The 22,071-nt window shown below is 41.5% G+C and overlaps 1 protein-coding gene across 2 annotated transcripts in view; it reads right to left on the bottom strand.

Annotated features, from left to right (window-relative positions):
- Positions 1-22,071, bottom strand: part of ERI1 (exoribonuclease 1) — a 142,237-nt gene that overhangs the window by 26,373 nt on the left and 93,793 nt on the right. For both annotated transcript variants that reach the window (XM_008970012.4, XM_055116243.2), the window contains one exon: positions 3,761-4,251. In XM_008970012.4, the coding sequence (XP_008968260.2) occupies positions 3,761-3,868 (108 nt within the window). In that variant the 5' untranslated portion in view covers positions 3,869-4,251. The remainder of the gene's footprint in view (positions 1-3,760; positions 4,252-22,071) is intronic.

Genomic DNA, 22,071 nt, shown 5'->3' with positions numbered 1-22,071 from the left:
ATAATCACAGAGAGGCCACAGTCCCTAACTTAGAACTGATCCTGATGGTTCAGGAACCATTTCTTACTCTAAGCTCTCAATTTAATGCAACACACATTTACTGGAAATGTAATGCTAGGTAAGGTGCCAGAGTACTCAAGAGTGACTCACCCATTTCCTTTGAGGAAGAGGTCAGCAGTTCCAATGTGTGAACTGTCCATAAATTAAAGAATAGCCACACTGAGGTTCCTTGTTAACAATGTTAAGGAAAAAAAAAGTATTGCTAGTTGACCAATGATTCACTTTCAACAATATATTAAATTTACAATAGATATTGCTCAGCTTGACCAGAATTTTATAAAAAATGATCTTTTGACTTTAAATTTACATTGAATTTGAAACTTCATCTTTAGTCATCATTTAGTAAATTTCAGGTTAAAATTTAGGTCAACATTAAGTAACAGTTTGTGTACCAAAACAGATGTCTCAGTTAATTTAAGCAGATTTTCTCTTTGGATAAATCCTCTTTCTGATTCACTGGTTAATTCTCATCCAAAACTGTAGCTAGAAAAATTATTCACAAGTAACACTTAGGCCTCTTCTATAGATGCTATAAATTATGACTTCGATAAAGAAAAATTTGCTTCCTTTCCTAGATCCAGCTCTAGTTCTCTTCCTTCAGTGAAGTTCTAGAGACAGCCGAGGTCCAATCCTCAGAAAGCAGTGTCTCCTCCCAAATTTCAAACCTACACTAATGGTTCACAAAGAAGGATGCTCAAATCAATCTGCCAAGGAGCAGAAAGAAAATACTAAAAACCCTACTTGTATTGTTAATCTGCAGAAACACAAAATTAGTTTATGAAATACATACTTACATTTGCATCAGCATCCGTACCAGTAACTACATCCACCTATCACATGTCACATATAATACGGACCATATAATGAGAAAAGTGATAGATTCCACAATATGGAGAGAAACATTCACCATCATAGAACTGTAACATTTTGCAATATTCACGTGTTCAATTAAGTGGATGTATGGTTTATATTATCTCAAATAAGAGAAGCTTTTACATTATGGGATGTGGTCATGAAAATCTTCTATACCAAACAGAGGTTTACTATCTTGTGGCAAACTACTTTAAAACTGTCGTTGAGGCCGGGCGCGTTGGCTCACGCCTGTAATCCCAGCACTTTGGGAGGCCGAGACGGGCGGATCACGAGGTCAGGAGATAGAGACCACAGTGAAACCCCGTCTCTACTAAAAATACAAAAAATTAGCTGGGCGGACGGGCGGGCGCCTGTAGTCCCAGCTACTCAGGAGGCTGAGGCAGGAGAACGGCGTGAACCCGTGAGGCGGAGCTTGCAGTGAGCCGAGACTCAGCCGCTGCGCTCCAGCCTGGGCAACAGAGAGAGACTCCGTCTCAAAAACAAAAACAAAAACAAAAAACTGTTGTTGAACTTAAAGATGAGTTACAAATTTTCTTTTACAAAAAGACAGGTATTCTATAATTGCTGTCCTCTTCTTATTGGGAAGGGTACTGGAGCTTGATTTTTAGCATTTTTTTTTAAAGCAACACAATCTGTTGTTGCAAGATAAAAGAAAACACATTTTAACAGTAAGCTAGAAAGTAATTGCTTGTCAAATGAAACTTTTTCTGTATAGAGAACATTTTGAAAACATGCTCTGGAAATGCTATTATTCTGTTGCCAAAAATTTAGGTACTACCTATTAAAAAAAGAAAAGGAAAACCTCTGCATCTGCACACTGAAAAAAAACTTAGAATTTTTCTTGATTGACGTTCTTCCAAAAGGAGAGTTCTGATGAAATCTGAACCTACTTATTAAAAATATAAATACGCAATAGCTTCTACTAGTTTACAAAGACAACTGGCATTAGAGATAATGAAAATTTACCACCTGAATTCAACAAAAAACTTTGCTCCAGATTGAAAAACACTGTATCATGGCCAGGCGCAGTGGCTCATTGCCTGTAATTCCAGCACTTTGGGAGGCCGAGGTGGGCGGATCACCTGAGGTCAGGAGTTCGAGACCAGCATGGCCAACATGGTGAAACCCCATCTCTACTAAAAATACAAAAACTAGCCAAGCGTGGTGGTGGGTTCCTGTAATCCCAGCTACTAGGGAGGCTGAGGCACGAGAATCACTTGAATTCGGGAGGCGGAGGTTGCAGTGAGCTGAGACCATGCCATTGCACTCCAGCCTGGGCAACAAGAACGAAACTCCGTCTCCAAAAAAAAAAAAAAATGTATCATTACTATTATTTTTTGAGACAGGGTCTCACTCTGTCACCCAGGTTGGAGTACAGTGGCACGATCACAGCTCACTGCAGCCTCCACCCATGGGCTCAGGTGATCCTCCCCACTCAGCCTCCCCAGTAGCTGGGACTACGGGCGAGGGCAACTACGACCAGCTTTTTGTTAAAAAAAAAAAAAAAAAAAAAGTATCATTATAAAGAGCATGCAACAGTAAGTTTTTAACAATTACTACCGTCACTAAAGCCAATTTGGAACAGAGACCTAGGCCTTAAGTAGCTGTAAAAAAGTGTCAAGACTTTCAAATATAAAGAAGCATATGCAAACACACTTCTTTTACTAAAAATAAACTTCGAAATTTATTTTAAAACCCACTTACAGGATGAGATTGACAACGTATCTCAGGCTGAAGAGGGAGGCAGGTGGAAGAGTGGTTCTTTACAAGAGAAGGGATGTGCAAGTACTCTTTGAAAGTAACTTTAGAAGGAGAAAGATAATTGCAAAGATCCAAAGGAAGTGCATACAGGGCAAAAGGAACATACAGAGACCCTTAACAAGACCTTCTTTCCAATGTAAAAGAACACAAGGAAGCGAGGGGCACTGGGAACAAAAGAGAAAAAACTGTGTGAGATGCAATTAGCAACGGAGGCAGGCGCCAGACCCCGCAGAGCAGCAAATGGAAGTTACTAAGGAGGGGAATAAGCCAAATTCATGTTATTGAAAAGCTCATTCTAGCTGCCAGATGGAAATTGATTGTGGACGGAAGGAGCAAGAGTTAGGAGGCCTCTTGCAAATACCCACTTTATGAAGCTTTATGAAGTGTTCAACATGTTTATTATTAGGAAAAGATCAATTTTAGTATTCAATCACTTACAATCCGCAGCGCTAGTCAACAATTAACATTCGTTAAATAAGTTTTAAGACTGTTCTACAACTTTGCCACTGTAACTAAGTTCAACCGATGAGATATCAAAATTATTCATTCAATCTTATACTATGTTTATATGAGACACCAGTTAATGAGCAAAAGCAGCTAAGACGAAGCTCCACCTAACAGGTACAGAGAGAGGGATGCTGGTGGGTGCTTTTAAAATTTTTTCTTTTTTTAAAAACAGGTATGAAGTGACATACCTAGGGTATATGGTGAGATTTAAAAAACATAAAGCCTTGCAAATTACCCATAACGGCTACATGGAGTGACAACAGCAACCGTGAACACAGAATTAAGTTTAGAGCAAAACTCCCTCTTAGAACCTGTTAACCCACTGTAGACAGAACTGGTCTTGACGATTTCCTCCCTCCCAGAGAGTGATTCGGCCCTGAGGGGGCTCCAAGACACCCACCCGAGGATAAAGCCAGGGAGCTGGGCACCGAGGAAGAGGCTGGGGTCCAAGGGCGCACAGCTGCACCTACTGCGGGACACCTGAGAAGAAAGGGGTACCGAGGGCGCTTTGGGGACGGGGCAGCCGGCGCCAACAGCCAGGCGCGGGCCGACTCCTCACCTCGGGACTGGGACGCGGCGGCTCCTCCCCGCCCTTCGGCCGCGGCGACTCCAGCAGCGCGGGAGCCACGGCCTCGCCGGCAGGCTCTTTACTCTGTGGATCCTCCATGCCGGCTGTCACGCCAGAGGAGAGTTGCTGGAGCCGGACACTTGCTAACTCTCACTCTGCAGAGCCCGAAAGCCTGGCCTTTCTCCGTTGAAAAATTACCGGGCTCGCGTTCCCGCGGCGGCAGCCACACAAACTCCAGCGGCCACCTCCCACTTCCGGGAGCGTGTGGCGTCCACACGCCGCGCAGGCGCAGTGAGCCGGCGTGCGCGGAACGCCAGCGCCGCAGTCCCCAGGGGGAGGGAGGACGAACAAGAGGGAGGCGCGCCGGTGAGAAGACGGGGCGTGGCCGGCCGTGGGCGGAGCTAGCGCGGGTTGAAGTTGCGCAAGGATCTAGTCCAGTCACTGGAGGGTAGCACCGGCACGTGTGTTCCCGTCAGTGTTTCCTGAGAAGGAAAAAAGTAGGGTGAGTGGGAAGATATCATAGAGAAAGATGTTTTCGACCATAAAAAATAATAAAACAATTCACATTTTCCATAAGGAGTTTCCTAAAACTTCCACTCTGGGCAAGAAAAGAAAATGGGTCGGGACTTAGTATCCCACTATAAACAATTAGAAAACGGAACAAAATATAGGAGACACCTATTCAGACATTGGACAACGGACAGCTGTGGACTGTTTTACCTGAGAGAAAAGAAATAAAAGGAGCCGTATATCACCCTGCCCTTTTGCCCAGAGGCGATTTCCAGTCTGTGGTGCGATGAAAGGAAAACATATGGAAACCTAGGATCTCCTGGGTTGAAAAGACAGGGATTGGAGTTGAGGAAACTGGGGTAGGCCAAGTTGGTTGGAATTTGTAGGGCAGGATTCTGGAGAGGAGGGAATTACATGGAAAACGAGCTTCAGAAATCTGCCTAGGAGTACCTTGAATCTTTAACTGAATAAAAAACGTGAAACTCCACAAGGCCAGGAAAGAACAATTATTGGGGAGCAGTACACCAAACAATGGTGAGAGGTCACACAGAACTGGGAATCATTTGAGCTCCCAGCAACCAGAGTGAAGAGATTATTGAATACTATGGAACATGCAATAGAAACCTCAGATGTGAAACTGCCATTGCAAAATTATCATTGAGACAGTGAAAGAGATCGGACCTAACCAACTCCATCTTGCTTTTAACCTCCAGGCTATCCTTATTCATTCCTAGGCGTAGGCCAAACTAACACTGGGAGGAACTTAGTGTATAGCTTATAGTTTAAAACAAAGGTGATAGCCCTTTCTCAAAATAAACCCTCTTCTTGAGACTAGACTGCTTTTGTAGGACTAGTAAATTAGCCGAAAGATTAGAAATTATGATTTAGGACTCATGCAGCTGAAGGCTACAAGATTCTAACCCTCTCCAAATTGCTCCTGGGGATAATATCACTATTGTAAAATCTAAGATCAGTGCTTGAGATATTTTGCAGGCCCTGCACTTGATGGATCAGCTGGCACCTCCCAGATTGATAACCTGACTCACCTGATCTTGGATAAACTAGCTCATCTGATTTTGTGTCCCCCACGGGAGGAACTGACTCAGTGCAAGAGGACAGCATCGACTCCCTATGATTTCATCTCCTACCCAACCAGTCACCACTCCCATCTCACTGGCTTCTCACCCACCCAATTATCCTTAAAAACTCTGATCCCCAAATGCTCAGGGAGACTGATTTGAATAATAAAACTCAGGTCTCCTGCACTGCCAGCTCTGCATGAATTGCTCTTTATTGCAATTCCCCTGTCTTGATAAATCGACTCTGTCTAGGCAGTAGGCAAGATGAACCTCTTGGGTGGTTACGAAAGTGTCATGCCTTAGTGAGATATAATAACCGTAGACTGCAGGACCCAGAACATAAACTACTGTAGATTCTTCAAAAGCCTTAAAACAACCCCTGAAAGGATCAAACTGCTCTGTAAGTAACCTAATTACCTGTAACAACAAATTCTAAAACTCTCTGAAAGACTACAGTAAAATCCAGGATTCAACAACATTAAATTCAAAATGTGAGACATCCAGTCAAAAACTGAAAGACACGCAGCACTTGGGGATGCTGAGGCGGGAGGATTGCTTGAGCCCAGGAGTCAGAGGCTGCAGTGACCTATGATGGCACCACCACAACCCAGCCTGGGTGACAGGGTAAGACTCTGTCTCAAAAGAGAGAGAGAGAGACCAAGTGGTAAGAAAATATCTCGTGAAGTTCATAGAAACAAACCCCAAAATGATAAAAATGATGGAATTAACAGACAAGGATTTTAAACACCTGTTATGAATATGCTCAAAGAGTTAAAGGAAGACATGATAGGAGAGAAACTGGAAAGATTTTTGAAAAATCAAATTTCTGGATGGAGGTGAAAAATATTTGAAATAAAAATTTCTTTGGATGGGATTGCTAGCACATTAAGCAATGCAGAGAAAAAGGTAAATAAATTCAAAGATATAGCAACAGAAACAATACAAAATGACACACACACACACAGAAAAAAGATGAATACAGCTTCAGTAACCACTTAAAGAGGCTTAATACTTCAGGACCACTTGAAGAGGCTTAATACTATTGACCTAAAAGGTAGAAGCTGAGGCAAAATTAATATAACTAGAGAGTTTATTTGGTCCAAGCTTGAGGACTGCAACCCAGGAGCATAGAATTGAAGTTGTGCTGAATCCATCTACTCAGAAGATATGCCAGTTTGGAAGTTAAGTGAACACTTAGTAACCAATCATAATTGTCTTAAGTCTTGCCCATTCTAGATTATTTGCTTTGTTAAATAGGCAATTGAGATAGGGCATAATTCCAATAACAATAATCTTTGATGGGGTTAAGTAGCCCTTTCTAACCGTACGTACCTCCATCTCAGCTTCTATCTCAAGAAACAACTCTTTTGACTTTGTTTCTTTGACTTCTAGAACTAGTGCAGCAGCATCAAGAAATTAGACCTGCCATAAATAAAAAGACCCAGAAGAAGATACTCTAATAAATAGTGAGACTTTTGTCCATGAAGCCTATGATGAGCAGCTGTGCTGGGGAAACTCCAAGAAGTTTCTCTGAGGAAATTGGATTGTGAGACACAGTTAAAGAATGTCCCTTCTGAAAAATCCTAGCTAAGTGAAAATAGTCGAAGTCAGTCAAAAAATAGTAAAAAAAAAAAAAAAAAAAAAAAAAAATCCAAGCTAGATGAAAATAGCTACATGAAAATTACTATCGTGCAGTAACTTTTTTTGTCTTTAGACTCTGGTTTGAGCAATTAAAGGTTGAACCAAGTGAAACATGCATGAAATAATCAACCGAAAAGGAAGATGAGGCAAAATTAATATAAGTAGAGTTTATTTGGGCCAAGTTTGAGGATTGCAATTGTAGATTCAAGTTGCCCTGGGTATACTCAGATCAGTAGAAGCTACAAGTGAATTTTTAAAGGAAAGAGGCAGTTCCTGGGTTGTTTATCAAGAATTTACTGTAAGGCCAGGCGTGATGGCCCACACCTGTAATCCCAGCAGTTTGCCAGGCTGAGGTGTGAGGACCACTTAAGGTCAGGACCAACCTGGCCACATGGTGAAACCTCATCTCTACAGAAGGAAGGAAGGAAGGGAAGGAGGGAGGGAGGGAAGGAAAGAAAAAGAAAGACAGGCAATCAACAAAAGAAATAAGTAAAATGCTTATAGTATGGAGAAAAGTAAAACAGGAAAAGGGGAAGGGAGGGTGCCCAGGTATGGAGGGGGTTACAATTTTAAATAGAATCGTTAGGGAAGACCTCTCTAATGATGTGCCATTTGTGTAAAGACTTGAAGAGGCAAGGGAGTAAACTGAGTATATATGGGAGAAGAGAAGTTGAGGCAGAGTAAACAAGTGAAAAGATCCTGAGCTGGGAGTGTACCCAAAATGTTTAAGAAATATCACTGTGTTCAGTACTTTCTTATGACTGATGTGACATCAGTATGCAGGAGACCTAAATGTTTTTATTTATTTATTTATTTATTTTTTGAGACAGAGTCTCGCTCTGTAGCCCAGGCTGGAGTGCAATGGCGCTATCTTGGCTCACTGCAACCTCAGCCTCCTGGGTTCAAGAGATTCTCATGCCTCAGCCTCCCAAGTAGCTGGGATTACAGGCGCCTGCCACCACACCTGGGTAATTTTTGTATTTTTAGTAGAGGTGGGATTTCACCATGTTGGCCAGGCGAAACTCTCAAACTCCTGATCTCAGGTGACCTTCCCGCCTTGGCCTCCCAAAGTGCTGGGATTACAGGCATGAGCCACCTTGCCTGGCCGATGTTTTTAAATGTTGACTCTGCTGTAACTTGCCACATAACACCAAAGGGGAAATCCCAATGACTTTAGCACCTCCTGTTTAAAATAAAATGTGTGCCATAGTTGAACAGTTAAAGAGAAAGCTTCCCTGAGTATTTCAGCTATGCCACAGTCTAAAAGAGAAGTTCGAGAATTGGTTATTCTCTATTCACCCCCTTGGAAAAATGTACCTACCTTTCCTCTAGCTTCAGTGTCCTGGGATTAGTCAGCTGTCAGTGAAGATCAATGTATTGTTAGATAGCAGGGTTAGTAAATTACTCTAGGCTGCACTAAATATGTGACTTTCACATAGCAAAATGCCTTTTGTTTCTAAGCCGTCTCCCATTGCTGCCTGATGCCACGTGTTAGATAATTCCATATGTTTAGGTCTGTATTTGAGCAACCTGCTCTGTTCTCTTGGTCTCTGGTATCTGTTCTTATACCCTTCCCACGCTGCTTTCTATTACTCCGCTCTGCAATATGTCTTCATATCTTATAAAACAAGTTCCTCCTCTTTACTCTTCTTTTTCAATACTGACTTAGCTATTTGTGGATATTTAATCTTTCATGTATACTTTAGGACAAATTTTTTGCTCTTCAAAAAATCCAATCCAATCCAATCCAAAAAATTCATTAAGATTGAATTCACTCGATTGATTTGAGGAGAAATGACATATTAATTTATCCTCTTGTAATATAGAACTGCTAATTCAGATTGTCTTTTATGATGATCTTTAACATTTCACAATTTTCTCCATAGATATCTTGTACATTCGTAACCAAGAATTCCTAGATACATTATGGGTTTTTTCCCATTATGAATGGTAAATTATTTTATACCATTACATAAAATATTATTGATTTTTAAGTTAAATAAACAAAAACAAAGAAATAAAAGACAACCAGATTAGAAACAAACAAACAAAGAGCCAGGCGCGGTGGCTCACATCTGTAATCCCAGTGCTTTGGGAGGCTGAGGAGGGTGGATCACCTGAGGTTAGGAGTTCGAGACCAGCCTGGCCAACATGGTAAAACCCTGTCTCTACTAAAAATACAAAAATTAGCCAGGCTTGGTGGTGCACACCTGGAGTCCAAGCTACTCGGGAGGCTAAGGCAGGAGTATCGCTTGAACCTGGGAGGCGGTGGTTGTAGTAATGCTAGATAGTGCCAGTGCACTCCAGCCTGGGTGACAGAGAGAGACTCCATCTCAAAAATGAATGAATGAATGAATTAATTAAATAAACATAATACATTGGCCCTATCACCCAGCAATTCCAGTCCTAGGTATTCACTCAGGACGAGTGAAAGTGAATGTCCAGGTGGTGGCTTGGACGTGGATATTTCCAGCAGCATTTTTCAAAATAACTGAAAAATGAAATTAACTCAAATCTCCATCAACAGGTGAATAGATAACCAGAATGTGATGTATCCCTGTAATGGTATAATACTCCTCAATATATAATAATAAGCCTTTTTTTTTTTTTTTTTCAGAAACAAAACCTCATTCTGTCACACAGGCTGGAGTGCAATGGCAGGATGGTGGCTGCCTTGACCTCTGGGACTCAGGTGATCCTCCCACCTCAGCCACTCAAGTAGCTGGGACTACAGGTACATGCCACCATGTCCAGCTAATTTTTGTATTTTTTGTAGAGACAGGGTTTCACTATGTTGCCCAGGGTGGTCTTGCACTCCTGAGCTCAAATGATCCACCTGGCCCAGCCTCCCAAAGTGCTAGGATTACAGGTGTGATCTACCGTGCCCAGCCAATAATAAACTATTGATACATGCAATAGTATGGATGAATTTGGAAAAATCTTGAGTGAAAGAAGCCAGATGCAAAAGAAGACATACTCTAATTCCACTTATATGAAGTTCAAGAATAGGCCAAACTAATCTATGATAATAGAAATTCACAATAGTGACTGCTTCAGCTTGGGGTTAGGGGTTGAGGATTACCTTGAATGGTACACAAGGGAAGTTTCCAGGTCCTGGAAATATTCTACGTCTTAATTGGGATAGTGATTATGTGACGTATATATTTATCAAAACACATTGAATTATGCATGTAAGATCTACGCATTTCACTCTATGTAAGCTTGCTTTTGATGAAAAAGAAATTAAAATTTTGAAGACAAAAAATTGGTTTTTAATTTCTTTCTTTTTCTTTTTCTTCTTCTTCTTTTTTTTTTCTTTTGAGATGGAGTCTTGCTCTGTTGCCCAGGCTGGAGTGCAGTGGCACAATCTCGGCTCACTGCAACCTCCTCCTCCCAGGTTCAAGCTATTCTCCCACCTCAGCCTCCCAAGTAACTGGGATTACAGGTGTGCACCACCATGCCCAGCTAATTTTTGTATTTTTAGTAGATACAGGGTTTCACCATGTTGGCCAGGCTGGTCTCAAACTCCTGATGGTTTTTAATTTCTAAACATTCTTTTTTTATTAATCCCCAGAACTTTCTGGATAATTTCTAAACTTTCTTGTAAATTTTAATAGTTTTATTATTCTGTTGCTTTTTTTCTAAAATTATCAAATTCTGCAAATAATCGGTTTTAGCCCTGCCCTTCCTTATACCCCTTATATCTCTTTCTCTTCTTACTGCATTGGCCAGGAGTCTTTGTAATATATTAATAGTAATGGTGCTGTGCTGATTTCATGGGAAATGTGTATAAAGCTTTTCTATTTAGTTTAACGGTTTCTGCAAGTTACAAAGTCTTTTCCTTCAGTCATTTAAAAACATTATTTTCTTCCTGTATCCTATGTTTATTTGAAAAGTGTAATGTTGATATGATTCTTGCTCTTCTATGGATAATCTGTTCTTTCTCTCTGGAGTCTGCAAATTTTCTTTTTGTCATTGATGTTCTTAAATTTCATTGTAATAGATCTAGGTGAGGATTCTCCTTTTTTTCTATAATAAAAAACATAATTTTTTGTATTTTTAGTAGAGATGGGGTTTCACCATGTTGGCTAAGCTGGTCTTGAACTCCTGACCTCAGGTGATCTACCTGCCTTGGCATCCCAAAGTGCTGGGATTACAGGCATGAACCACCATGCCAGCCACCTCATTTTAATTTAACCACCTCTTTAAACACCTAATCTCCTGCCAACTGAAGAATGACAAGGTTCATAAGTATAGAAAAGAGAACTTTATTTCTCATAAAGGGTTAGGGTTATGCATCCTTGCAGGCTGCCATTCTGATAGGCTGGGAAGTGTAGCCTCCAGCCAGAAGCCAGAAATAGGCACCTTGAGGGAAGGAAGCATAAGACAGGAATGTATGCTGAGCATAGTGGCCAAATATACATATTTAATAAGCAATAGGTGGAATCATTAATGTTTATGAAAGGAGAAGCATGCATGTGCACTTGAGCTTCATACCTCTTCATGGGTCACATGTACACAAATGGCAGCATTAGCATAATCTGAGTGTGGAGTTTTCAGCCTTCTGACATCAGAAGGTGAAGCAGAGGACCGAAAATCCTCTGCGCATCCTCTATAGACTGGCCAGAGCATCTCCATCATCAACGGTCTCTGATAAGGAAGGTATATGCATTGTGAAACTGGCGAGCTGTCATGTCGAAACTGTAAAGAGGGAAGGGAAGTCTCGTCATGGCCTCAGACAATTGGCTAATAGTGATAACAGAGTAAGTCATGTGCTCTTGTCTTCCACAGCTGATTCCTGCTTACTTCTTAGAAAAGATTCTGGTTAAAGGTTAATAAGGAAGGGGCAGACTTGAGCATGTCTGACCTCCTGTCCCGACATGGCCCGGAACTCTGTTTTAAGGTTTCTCTGGGGTCTTCTTGGCTGGAACGGGGTCCGTTCAGAAGGTTGGGGGATTCAGGATTTTTTTTTTTTTTTTTTTGAGACAGAGCCTCACTTTGTCACCCAGGCTGGAGTGCAGTTGCACAATCTTGGCTCACAGCAACCTTCACCTCCCGGGTTCAAACAATTCTCCTGCCTCTGCCTCCTGAGTAGCTGGGATTACAGGTGTGTACCACCATGCCTAGCTAAATTTTTTTGTATTTTTAGGAGAGGTGGGTTTGGCCATGTTGCCCAGGCTGGTCTCAAATGCCTGACCTCAGGTGATCCGCCTGCCATGGCCTCCCAAAGTGCTAAGATCACAGGTGTGAGCTGCCACACGTGGCCTTAGGGGATTTAGGATTTTATTTTTATTTCTCACTCTAAATATGGGTACATTCTGAGGTACTGGGGGTTAGGTCTTCAACACATAAATTTAGGGGGGACACAACTCACCCCATAACATTTGGCATTTACATTCTATTTCAGAGCTATCATTTCACATTTGATTTAGTTTATTTCTCATATTTTGGCTTATTACCTTGCTGGCTTACGTTCAACAGCCCCTTATCATAACTTATCATAGCTTCTGTGGTCCACTATCATAAATCCCTTGCCAATATCCTAACCTTTTTCCCTGTGAAAACCCGCCATGATCATAAATCTATTTTCCTTCTTCATGCTTTCTCTGAGTTCTGAGAGAGGCCTTAGAGATCATACAATGGCCAGATCAGTGATGTGAAGAATTAATGACCATCTGCTCCACCTGGGTGCTAATCCTCCTTGGCAGCCATCACATTTCTCTCCTTGTCTTGTCTTCCCTCTCTCCACAACTTCTGCAGCAAACCTTCTTTGCTCTCACCTCCAACCTCCCATCTCCTTTCCCATGTACTCTCACCAGACAACCTTGCCTCCTTGCTTCACAAAGAAAACACTTTTAGCTTTTTACTGCCAAATCTACATGCTCACATCTGGTCGTGTCTTTGTTTAATATGTTGATTTTTGTTCATCATACATTTCTTACATTAATTTTGATGTACTAAGAGATTGATGCCTGTAATCCTAGCACTTTGGGAGGCCGAGGCAGGAGGATCGCTAAAGGCCAGGGGTTTCAGACCAGCCTGGCCAAGATGGCGAAATTCCTTCTCTACTAAAAATATAAAAATTAGCTGGCATGGTGGAGCATGCTTGTAATCCCAGCTACTTGGGAGACTGAGGAACAAGAATCACTTGAACCTGGGAGGCAGAGGTTGCAGTGAGCTGAGTTCGCACCCCTGCACTCCAGCCTGGGCGACAGAGCAAGATGCTGTCTCAAAAAAAAAAAAAAATTACACTAAAGTGTTTATCTTAATTACTGATTTTGGGGGGATGCCTCCTTAAATTTTGTGCCTGAAGTGAGTGCCTCCCTCGCCTCACCTGAGTCCTAGCCCCGCCCCACCTGAGTCCTAGCCCCGCCCCCCCGAGTTCTAGCCCCACCCCTTTCAGCCACTCCTCCGTCCCACCTTCATTTTCTGCTTTGATACCACCACACGCTCCCTCAATTCCCCTCCTCTCCTACCTTCCCAGGAATCTTGAATTTTGTATTATCCACTCTCTGTTCTGTATCTTCAGTGCTTTCCTCATCAGTAGACCTTTCCCTTTGGCATTTAAATGAGCTTGACTCAAAATTTTCCAACTTAAATAGCCCTCCAGCCAAACAAAACACCTCCTTCAACCTCAGAATTCCTATGGCTGCTGCACTGTCTTTTCTCCCTCCCCCTTTGGTGCTAAACTTCTTGAAAGAATTGTCGCTTTTTTCACACATCTACCCACTATTCAACCTACCCTAATTTCTCTTCCACCCCCATGGTCCACTGACATCTACTTCTCCACTGAGGTCACCAGTTATCCCCGTGTAGTTGAACCCAGTAGCCTCTTATCAAAGCTCATCTGACTTGATCTTTCAACAGCATCCAGTGTTGCTAACTATTCTTTGTTTGTTTGTTTTTGTTTTTTGTTTTTTGAGACGGAGTCTTGCTCTGTCACCGAGGCTGGAGTGCAGTGGCGCGATCTCGGCTCACTGCAAGCTCCGCCTCCCGGGTTCACGCTATTCTCCTGCCTCAGCCTCCCAAGTAGCTGGGACTACAGGAGCCCACCACCACGCCTGGCTAATTTTTTGTATTTTTTAGTAGAGACGGGGTTTCACCGTGTTAGCCAGGATGGTCTCCATCTCCTGACCTCGTGATCCGCCCACCTCAGCCTCCCAAAGTGCTTGGGTTACAGGCGTGAGCCACCACGCCCCGCTGACTATTCTTTATTTACTGCAACACTCTTTTCCTTTGGTCTCCATGACAGCACACTTGCCTGCTTCCTTCCTTTTTCTCTGGCCATTTCTTCTCAATCTCCCTGATCAGTTCCCCCTCTTATATCCAATCATTTAATTCCGGAATTCCTTCAGGACTTGGATCTTAGGCCCTGTTCATAACTTTTGTATTCTTTTCAAAGTATAGATTCTTGCTCTAGGTATTCTATGCATTCATCTAGCTTTATTTACCATCCGGTAGCCAATGACTCCAAAACCTGTTTCTACCCACGATCTTAACTCAGAGCACCAGAGCCACATAACGACTTGCCTATTCACAAACACCACAAACTTGACATATCCAAGGTGAAATCATCATCTTCCTCCCCAAACCAGCCACTTCTCTAGTGTTTCTGTTTTTCTTTTTGTTTTTTTGTTTGTTTGTTTGAGGCAGGATGTCCCTCTGTCGCCCAGGCTGGAGTGCAGTAGCGCAGTGATTGCTCAAGTGATCCTCCTACCTCAGCCTCCCGACTAGCTGGGACTACAACCGCTCACCACCACACCCGGCTAATTTTTGTATTTTTTTAGTAGAGGCAGGGTTTTGCCATGTTGCCCAGGCTGGTCTCCAGCTCCTGGACTGAAGCAATCCTCCCACTTCGATCTCCCAAGGTATTGGGATTACAGGTGTGAACCACCATGCCCAGAGTGGTGTTTCTTTTCTCAGTAAATAGCTCTGCAATCCACGCAGTTGATTGGGCCAAAAATATGGGCATCACTTTTGACTTTTTTAAATCTTTTCCTTCCTTAATGCCTTCAGGATGATCTGGGTTATATTTTTGTCTCCTAATTTAGCACAAACTACCTTTTTTCTCTTTCCATTCTTCTTTTAGTACCTCCACACACCGTGCCGGTTCCCATTTCAGAACTTTTGTTAGCTAATTTCGTTCACTGTTTAGGTCAGAGATTCAATTTCCCTTCCTCCAGGATTTTCCCCCCAAACTCCCAGATTTTGTTACATCTCACCCTTTGTGGAATCTGTCTCCTTTCTTGGCATGTTTTCTTTTTTTTAGGATAAAGATTTGAAAAAAAGAAAAAAAGACCAGTGGCAATGGTTCACACCTGTAATCCCAGCACTTTGGGAGGCTGAGGCGAGAGGATAACTTGAAGCCAAGAGTTTGAGACCAGCCCAGACATCACAGTGAGACCCCATCTCTACAAAAAATAAAGAGGAAAAAATACAATTAAAATTTGATTGGGAATAAAATAGGCCTTAAATATATGTGGCTTCAGTGAGGTAGAAGTTAACATATTTCTCTCTGAGGTTAATAGAAAGATGTCAAGGACTTAGGGCTTTTCTGTCTTGTAGCTTTATCATTCCTAGTATGCTGTCCTCATTCCCATGTTCCAGACACCTCCCCATTGCACACACCGTTCAGCCAATGGAAAGACAGAAACAGTAAAAGGGAGGCTATGTATTTCTCTATAACTTCTTCTCACATCCTGAAGTCATGAATATTAATTCTGCTTATATCTTGCCCTTTGGTACTTAGTTATACGACCACACATTAGTTGCAAAATTAGACTGGTGAAAATGTTGTCTTGTTTCTGTGGATAATTACTTATGAACAATTGAAAGTCTATCACTATTGAAGAAGGGAAGATCAAATATTAGGACAACTAACAGTCTCTGCCACAATTCTGGTGACCCCACATATCCACACTTACCGTTTTTCCTACACATAAAACACACTTGCCCTTTCCCTAATGGAGGCAACGCCCAAGTCTCATTCTAAGCATTACATGATTGTTTAAAAACATTTGTGTGACCTGGTGCAAATCATGCCCTATCTAATCTTGATCACAAAAACAAACAGGATCCTCTGCTCTAATCACAGCACCAGAATGTGTACCCTTGCTGCAAGCACAACCCGCTAATAGGAAGGTATACACACATCCAGACCCTTTCATTAAGAATATCATCCACCAAGGCCTGGTGTGGTGGCTCACGCTTGTAATCCCAGCACTTTGGGAGGCTGAGGTGGGCGGATCACCTGAGGTCAGGAGTTCAAGACCGGTCTGACCAACAAGGTGAAACTCCGTTTCTATTAAAAATACAAAAATTAGCTGACGTGGTGGTGCATGCCTATAATTCCAGCTACTTGAGAGACTGAGGCAGGAGAATCAGTTGAACCCAGGAGGTGGAGATTGCAGTGAGCCGAGATTACGCCACTGCACTCCAGCCTGGGTGACAGAGTGAGACTCTGTCTCAAAAAAAAAAAAAAAAAAAAAAAAAAAAAAAAAAAAAAATCACCAAAAAAAAAGAAAAAGAAAGAAAACCAAAATCAAACAAAAAAAGAAAAGAAAAAAAAAACTGAAAAAAGAAATAAAAGAAAAAACAAAAATAAAAACTTAAAAAATATGTCATCCATCAAAGTTCATTTTGCACATTTTATGTGTCTTTGTTTAAATAAACATGCTTAAGCCTGTATGTTAAAAATTTCAGATTTGTTTTGAAATTGAGTGGAAGAAACTCAATTTTTTTTGGCATAAAAAAGAAAATGGACTTTCTAGTATGAAGAATTCCAGATTTTTTCTTACCATTTGAATTATAAATGATTAATTTGAGGCTTATCATAATTTGACTCACTCAGACTGAGAAATAAGAAAGGTAAAGCAGGCCGGCGCGGTGGCTCATGCCTGTAATCCCAGTACTTTGGGAAGCCGAGGTGGGTGGATCACCTGAGGTCCAGAATTTGAGACAAGCCTGGCCAACATAGTGAAACCCTGTCTCTACTAAAAACACAAAAATTAGCCAGGTGTGGTGAGACGTGCCTGTATATGGGAGGCTGAGGAAGGAGAATTGCTGAAACCCAGGAGACGGAGGTTGCAGTGAGCTGAGATTGCGCCACTGCACTCCAGCCTGGGCGGCCTGGGCAACCTGGGCGACCTGACCCACAGAGCCAGACTCCATCTCAAAGAAAAAAAAAAAAAAAGCAAGCAAGCATTAGAAATAGATTAATTTTAAAATACGTGCAATTTCTATTTGTATGTTTGTTCAGCTTCCTAACGTCTTCTGTTGTCTCAGAAACTCATAAAGTTGTTTTGGAAAAAATTATACAATTTTTCTGATTGCAAAAGTCATGCATGTTCAATTGAGAAAATTAAGAAAATGAGGGATGTCTTCCATCAAGCTTTTAATAGCAACAGAACCAGATATCAGGCTGTAAAAGAAGTTAGTTTCTTGAAATGCCACCAGAGGGTACTCAAACGAAACATTGCTCTATCTGGAATGCAAGAAACAGGCTTCTATGCTGTTGAAGGAGCTCACCGGCTTTCAGTTTTAGTTTAGTTTGACAACTGACAAGGAGGAATTAAAAATTCCTAGTCAGTATAACATGTATTTGAATAAATGTCCAATTTTTGAAAAGGTTCAGCAGTATCCTTTTTGGAACCTAATTACACATTCCTGTAGATAGCAAACATTTATCAAATACATATTGGTATTATGATGGGTGCCATGGATAAAATTAGAGTAAAACTTGATCCTGACATTTCAGGATTCATATTTTCTCTGGGGGAAGAGGCATATGTAAACAAATGGATTAGAATCCAATGTGTTGTGCACCACACTAAAAATCTTTTGAAGGACAGGATTAATTCTGCTAAAGGCAGATGAATCAAAAGAATGCTTCCCAGAGGAACTGGACCTTACAGAAGTAGGCAGTTTTGGACTTCCAGGCTAATGTGGTGAATTGAACATGTGCCTTTAATTTTTCTCTCTCTTGAACCCCATAAAAATAGGAGTTGTTTTGTTTTAAGACCTAAACCCACAAGGACTAGAAGAATAGGAGAGGAGACAACAGCTATGACATTTTAGAAGCTGCAAAACCAGTGGATCAGTGCAAAGTGATTTAACAAACTTGTTTCTCATAACAATATGAGAAAACAAAATCCCAAGCTGCCAGGGGGAAAGCTGAGAACGAACCACACTTATACCGCAAAATCTTCAAAGGTTGTTAACAACAATTTACTGTATATTTCAAAATATCTAACAGTGAAATTGAAATGTTCCTAACACAAAGAAATGACAGATCCTTCAGGTGATGGGTATCCCAGTTATCCTGATTGGATCATTACACATTGTATCCTTGTAACAAAATATCACATATACCCAATAAATGTGTACAACTCTTATATGTCCATAATAAAACAGGAGATCTAACACAGGACAGAGGCAGAGAGAATCCCCAAGATGATGGAGGAAGATCGCAGCATGACAGCTGTGCTCCAGGGGACACTTGTCAGGATCGGAGCAGCGCAATTCAAGAGACAGGCACGTTGAATGCTGTTACCACCAAGATGTTGAATGCTATTGCATACTCTATTTAACAGGTGAACAGAAAGTCTAGTGAATCTAGTCAGATTTTGATGTGTGATTACTTTGCCTTTTTTTTTTTTTTTTGACACGGAGTCTTCCTGTCACTCAGGCTGGACTGCAGTGGCACAATCTCGGCTCACTGCAACCTCCACCTCCCAGGTTCAAGCGATCCTTGTGCCTCAGCCTCCTGTGTAGCTGGGATTACAGGTGTGCATACCCATACCTGGCTAATTTTTGTATTTTCAGTAGAGATGAGGTTTCTATGTTGGCCAGGCTGGTCTCGAAATCCTGGCCTCCAGTGATCTCCCACCTTGGCCTCCCAAAGTTTTGGGATTGCAGGCACAAGCCACCACACCCAGCTGCTTACTTTGTCTTGATCAAAACTTGAGGAAGTTCCACTTTCCCCTCCAAGTCCTGCTGCTATATCAGTTGAAGATACTCATTCACCCCACAGAAGTATTGTGCTTTGAATTATGCAAGAGCTGGAGATAAAACGTGGTAAGCTAAGAAAGAGAAAACGCACTGTAACTCACTGTGTCTAACCATATATCTGTCTTTTTTTTTGAGACGGAGTCTCACTCTGTCACCCAGGCTGGAGTGCAGTGACATGATCTCGGCTCACTGCAACCTCCAACTCCCGGGTTCAAGCGATTCTCCTGACTCAGCCTCCTGAGTAGCTGGGATTACAGGTGCACGCCACCACGCCCAGCTAATTTTTGTGTTTTTAGTAGAGATGGGGTTTCACCATGTTGGCCAGGCTGGTCTCGATCTCCTGACCTTGTGATCCACCTGCCTCGGACTCACAAAGTGCTGGGATTACAGGCGTAAGCCACTGTGCCGGGGCTATATGTCTTCTTGATATTTGGTAATCCACGCCATAGTTCTGTCTGATGCCCTTACATGCCTACATTTCCTAGGACACACATACACCTTTGCCCACCAATTTCCAAAGGTTTCCCATCAGCAATCAAGCAAGATGGAGCCAGGCTGTGACTTAGAGACTGTTCAGATTACCTGGGAGACTTCATCAAATGGAGACGATTTTGTCCCTCCTCATACAGCTAAATTTGTGTTTGCATCTTAATTTTCAAAACTAAACAATATGATAGCTAGGCGCATATCCCTACATGAAAAATAGATTTTGAAAAGGCAATAAAAAAGAGACAAGTGGGGGCTCCTAATGCACTAAGTTCTATTTCTCAGTGGGGATGATAGATGCAAAAAGCATTTTATTAATAGTAGTATGTTACTTATATGTTGTTAAAAGTTCATTTGTGTATATAATACATTTTACCATTTATAAAAGCACAGAAGAGAAAAACATTATTTGCAAAAAATTATAAGCCTCTATTTTGCTCTAAATAATATAATTATAAACTTGAATGTTTTATTAAACTATGGCAAAATATAATAATGAGGAGGAAGTTTCCAGGCAGAGGAGGCGGGGGTATACTTCAGGAAATTCGCAGAAAGGGGAGGAGGCTTGAAGGTACCTGGCATGGTACTCGTGGGACCAATAATCAAAGATGCAATGGAAGGCAATAGCCTGTTCCCAGAAAACATTCCTAGTGCGAGAGCAAGCAAGATTAATGGCACGTCTTGGCAAATTTTTGAATTAAAATGATAAAAGATTACAGAATTATCCAGGTGTAAAAATACTAGAACTCTTTTTTCTTTTCTTTTTTTTTTTTTTTTTTGACACAAGGTCCCACTCTGTCACCCAGGCTGGAGTGCAGTGGCACAATCACAACTCACTGCAGCCTCAACCTCTCAGGGCCAAGCGATCCTCCCACCTCGGCCTCCCGAGTAGTTGGGACTACAGGTGTGTGCCACAAGCCCGGCTAATTTCTGTAATTTTTTAGAGATGGGGTTTCATCATGTTGCCCAGGCTGGTCTCAAGCTCCTGGGCTCAAGTAATCCGCCTGCCTCGGCCTTTCAAAATCCTGGGATTACAGACATAGCCATCACACCCAGCAAAAACTAGAACTCTTAAAACAGCAAAAATTAGATAGTCCTCAAATTTATCTGAAACACTAAATTCCAGAAGCCAATGAACAACATTTACAACATTTTGAGGGAAAAAGTTTACACTCTAAGAATTTTATTGTCAACCAAGGTATCTGTCGTTTGTGAGGTAAACAAAAATTCTTAGCTATGCAAGGGCCCATTAAAAAATGCTTGAATAAGTACTCCAGGCAATTGAAAATTATTACATTTAAAATGAAGATTTCATGATGGAATTTTGTAGGGTTTTATTGAAGGCATTTCTTTGGTCATTGTCAAAATCACAAAGCTCAATATTATAGAAACCATATGACAATAGCCCTTAAATTTTAGTGTGTGTGAGAATCCCGAGGAACTCCATAATAATGTAGATTCCTGGGGTCCTTATTTCAGGATTTGACTTTATAGATCTGGGTAGCCTCAGAATCTTCATTTGTACCTCACATTGCAGGGATTCTGAGTAGGTATTAAGAATAACCATATTTTAATGGAAATAGGACAAGATTAAACTGCTAAGTTTCAGTCTTAGTGACAAAACCACTGATATTAAGAAAAGAAAGGGAAATTTCAAGAATATTTAAATTCTGTAATCAGAAGAAGCACTGTGCATCTAAAACACGATGATATTTTCAACTTATGATGGATGTGTGAGGTCATAACCCCACAGTAAGTTGAGGAGTATCTGTACCTTATCAAACGCCAGCACACAGGCTGGAGCATTCATTACCCATTCCTGTCTGAATCAACCATCATTATGGTAGTCCTTAAACAATGACTTTAACTTTTTTTTTTTTTTTTTTTTTGAGACAGAGTCTCACTTTGTTGTCCAGGCTGGAGTGCAATGGCACAATCTTGGCTCACTGCAACCTCCACCTCCTAGGTCCAAGTGATTCCCCTGTCTCAGCCTCCAGAGTAGCAGGATTACAGGCACCTGCCACCAAGCCCAGTTAATTTTTGTATTTTTAGTAGAGATGGGGTTTTACCATGTTGGCCAGGCTGGTCTCAAACTCCTGATCTCAGGTGATCCACCTGCCTCAGCCTCCCAAAATGCTGGGATTAGAGGCGTGAGCCACCATGCCCAGCCTTAAATGATGATTTTTTCTATTTCCATAATTCCTTCTGTAGTTGACATTCTACTACAAAGAGATGCTTTCCTATTTAATTTACATATATATATATGTCAGTATGGACTCATGGCTTCCTATTTTATTTGAGGAAATGTAATCCATTTCTATCATTTTTTTTAGGGGAGGGGGATGACACAGATTAACCTAGATTTGGCCAAGGGAGTTTCTTCAAGCTGCTTCCTATGTCCTTTTGACATGTTCCCATTATTTTTTTTTAGCATTTTCTTACATTCTTGTGCAACAAACTGTTTCAAGCTCATTCTGTCTTTCCCTTGTCCTGGCCCAGGAATTTGCCAGTTCTCTAAGGAGTCCCGGGTCTTTTAGTGAAGAATTTTTTTTTTTTTTTTTGAGGTGGAGTCTCACT

Source organism: Pan paniscus, chromosome 7 (assembly GCF_029289425.2).
Source record: "Pan paniscus chromosome 7, NHGRI_mPanPan1-v2.0_pri, whole genome shotgun sequence".
Classification (NCBI taxonomy): domain Eukaryota; kingdom Metazoa; phylum Chordata; class Mammalia; order Primates; family Hominidae; genus Pan; species Pan paniscus.
Note: the sequence above shows the minus strand (reverse complement) of the source record. Positions and strands in the feature narration are given on the sequence as shown.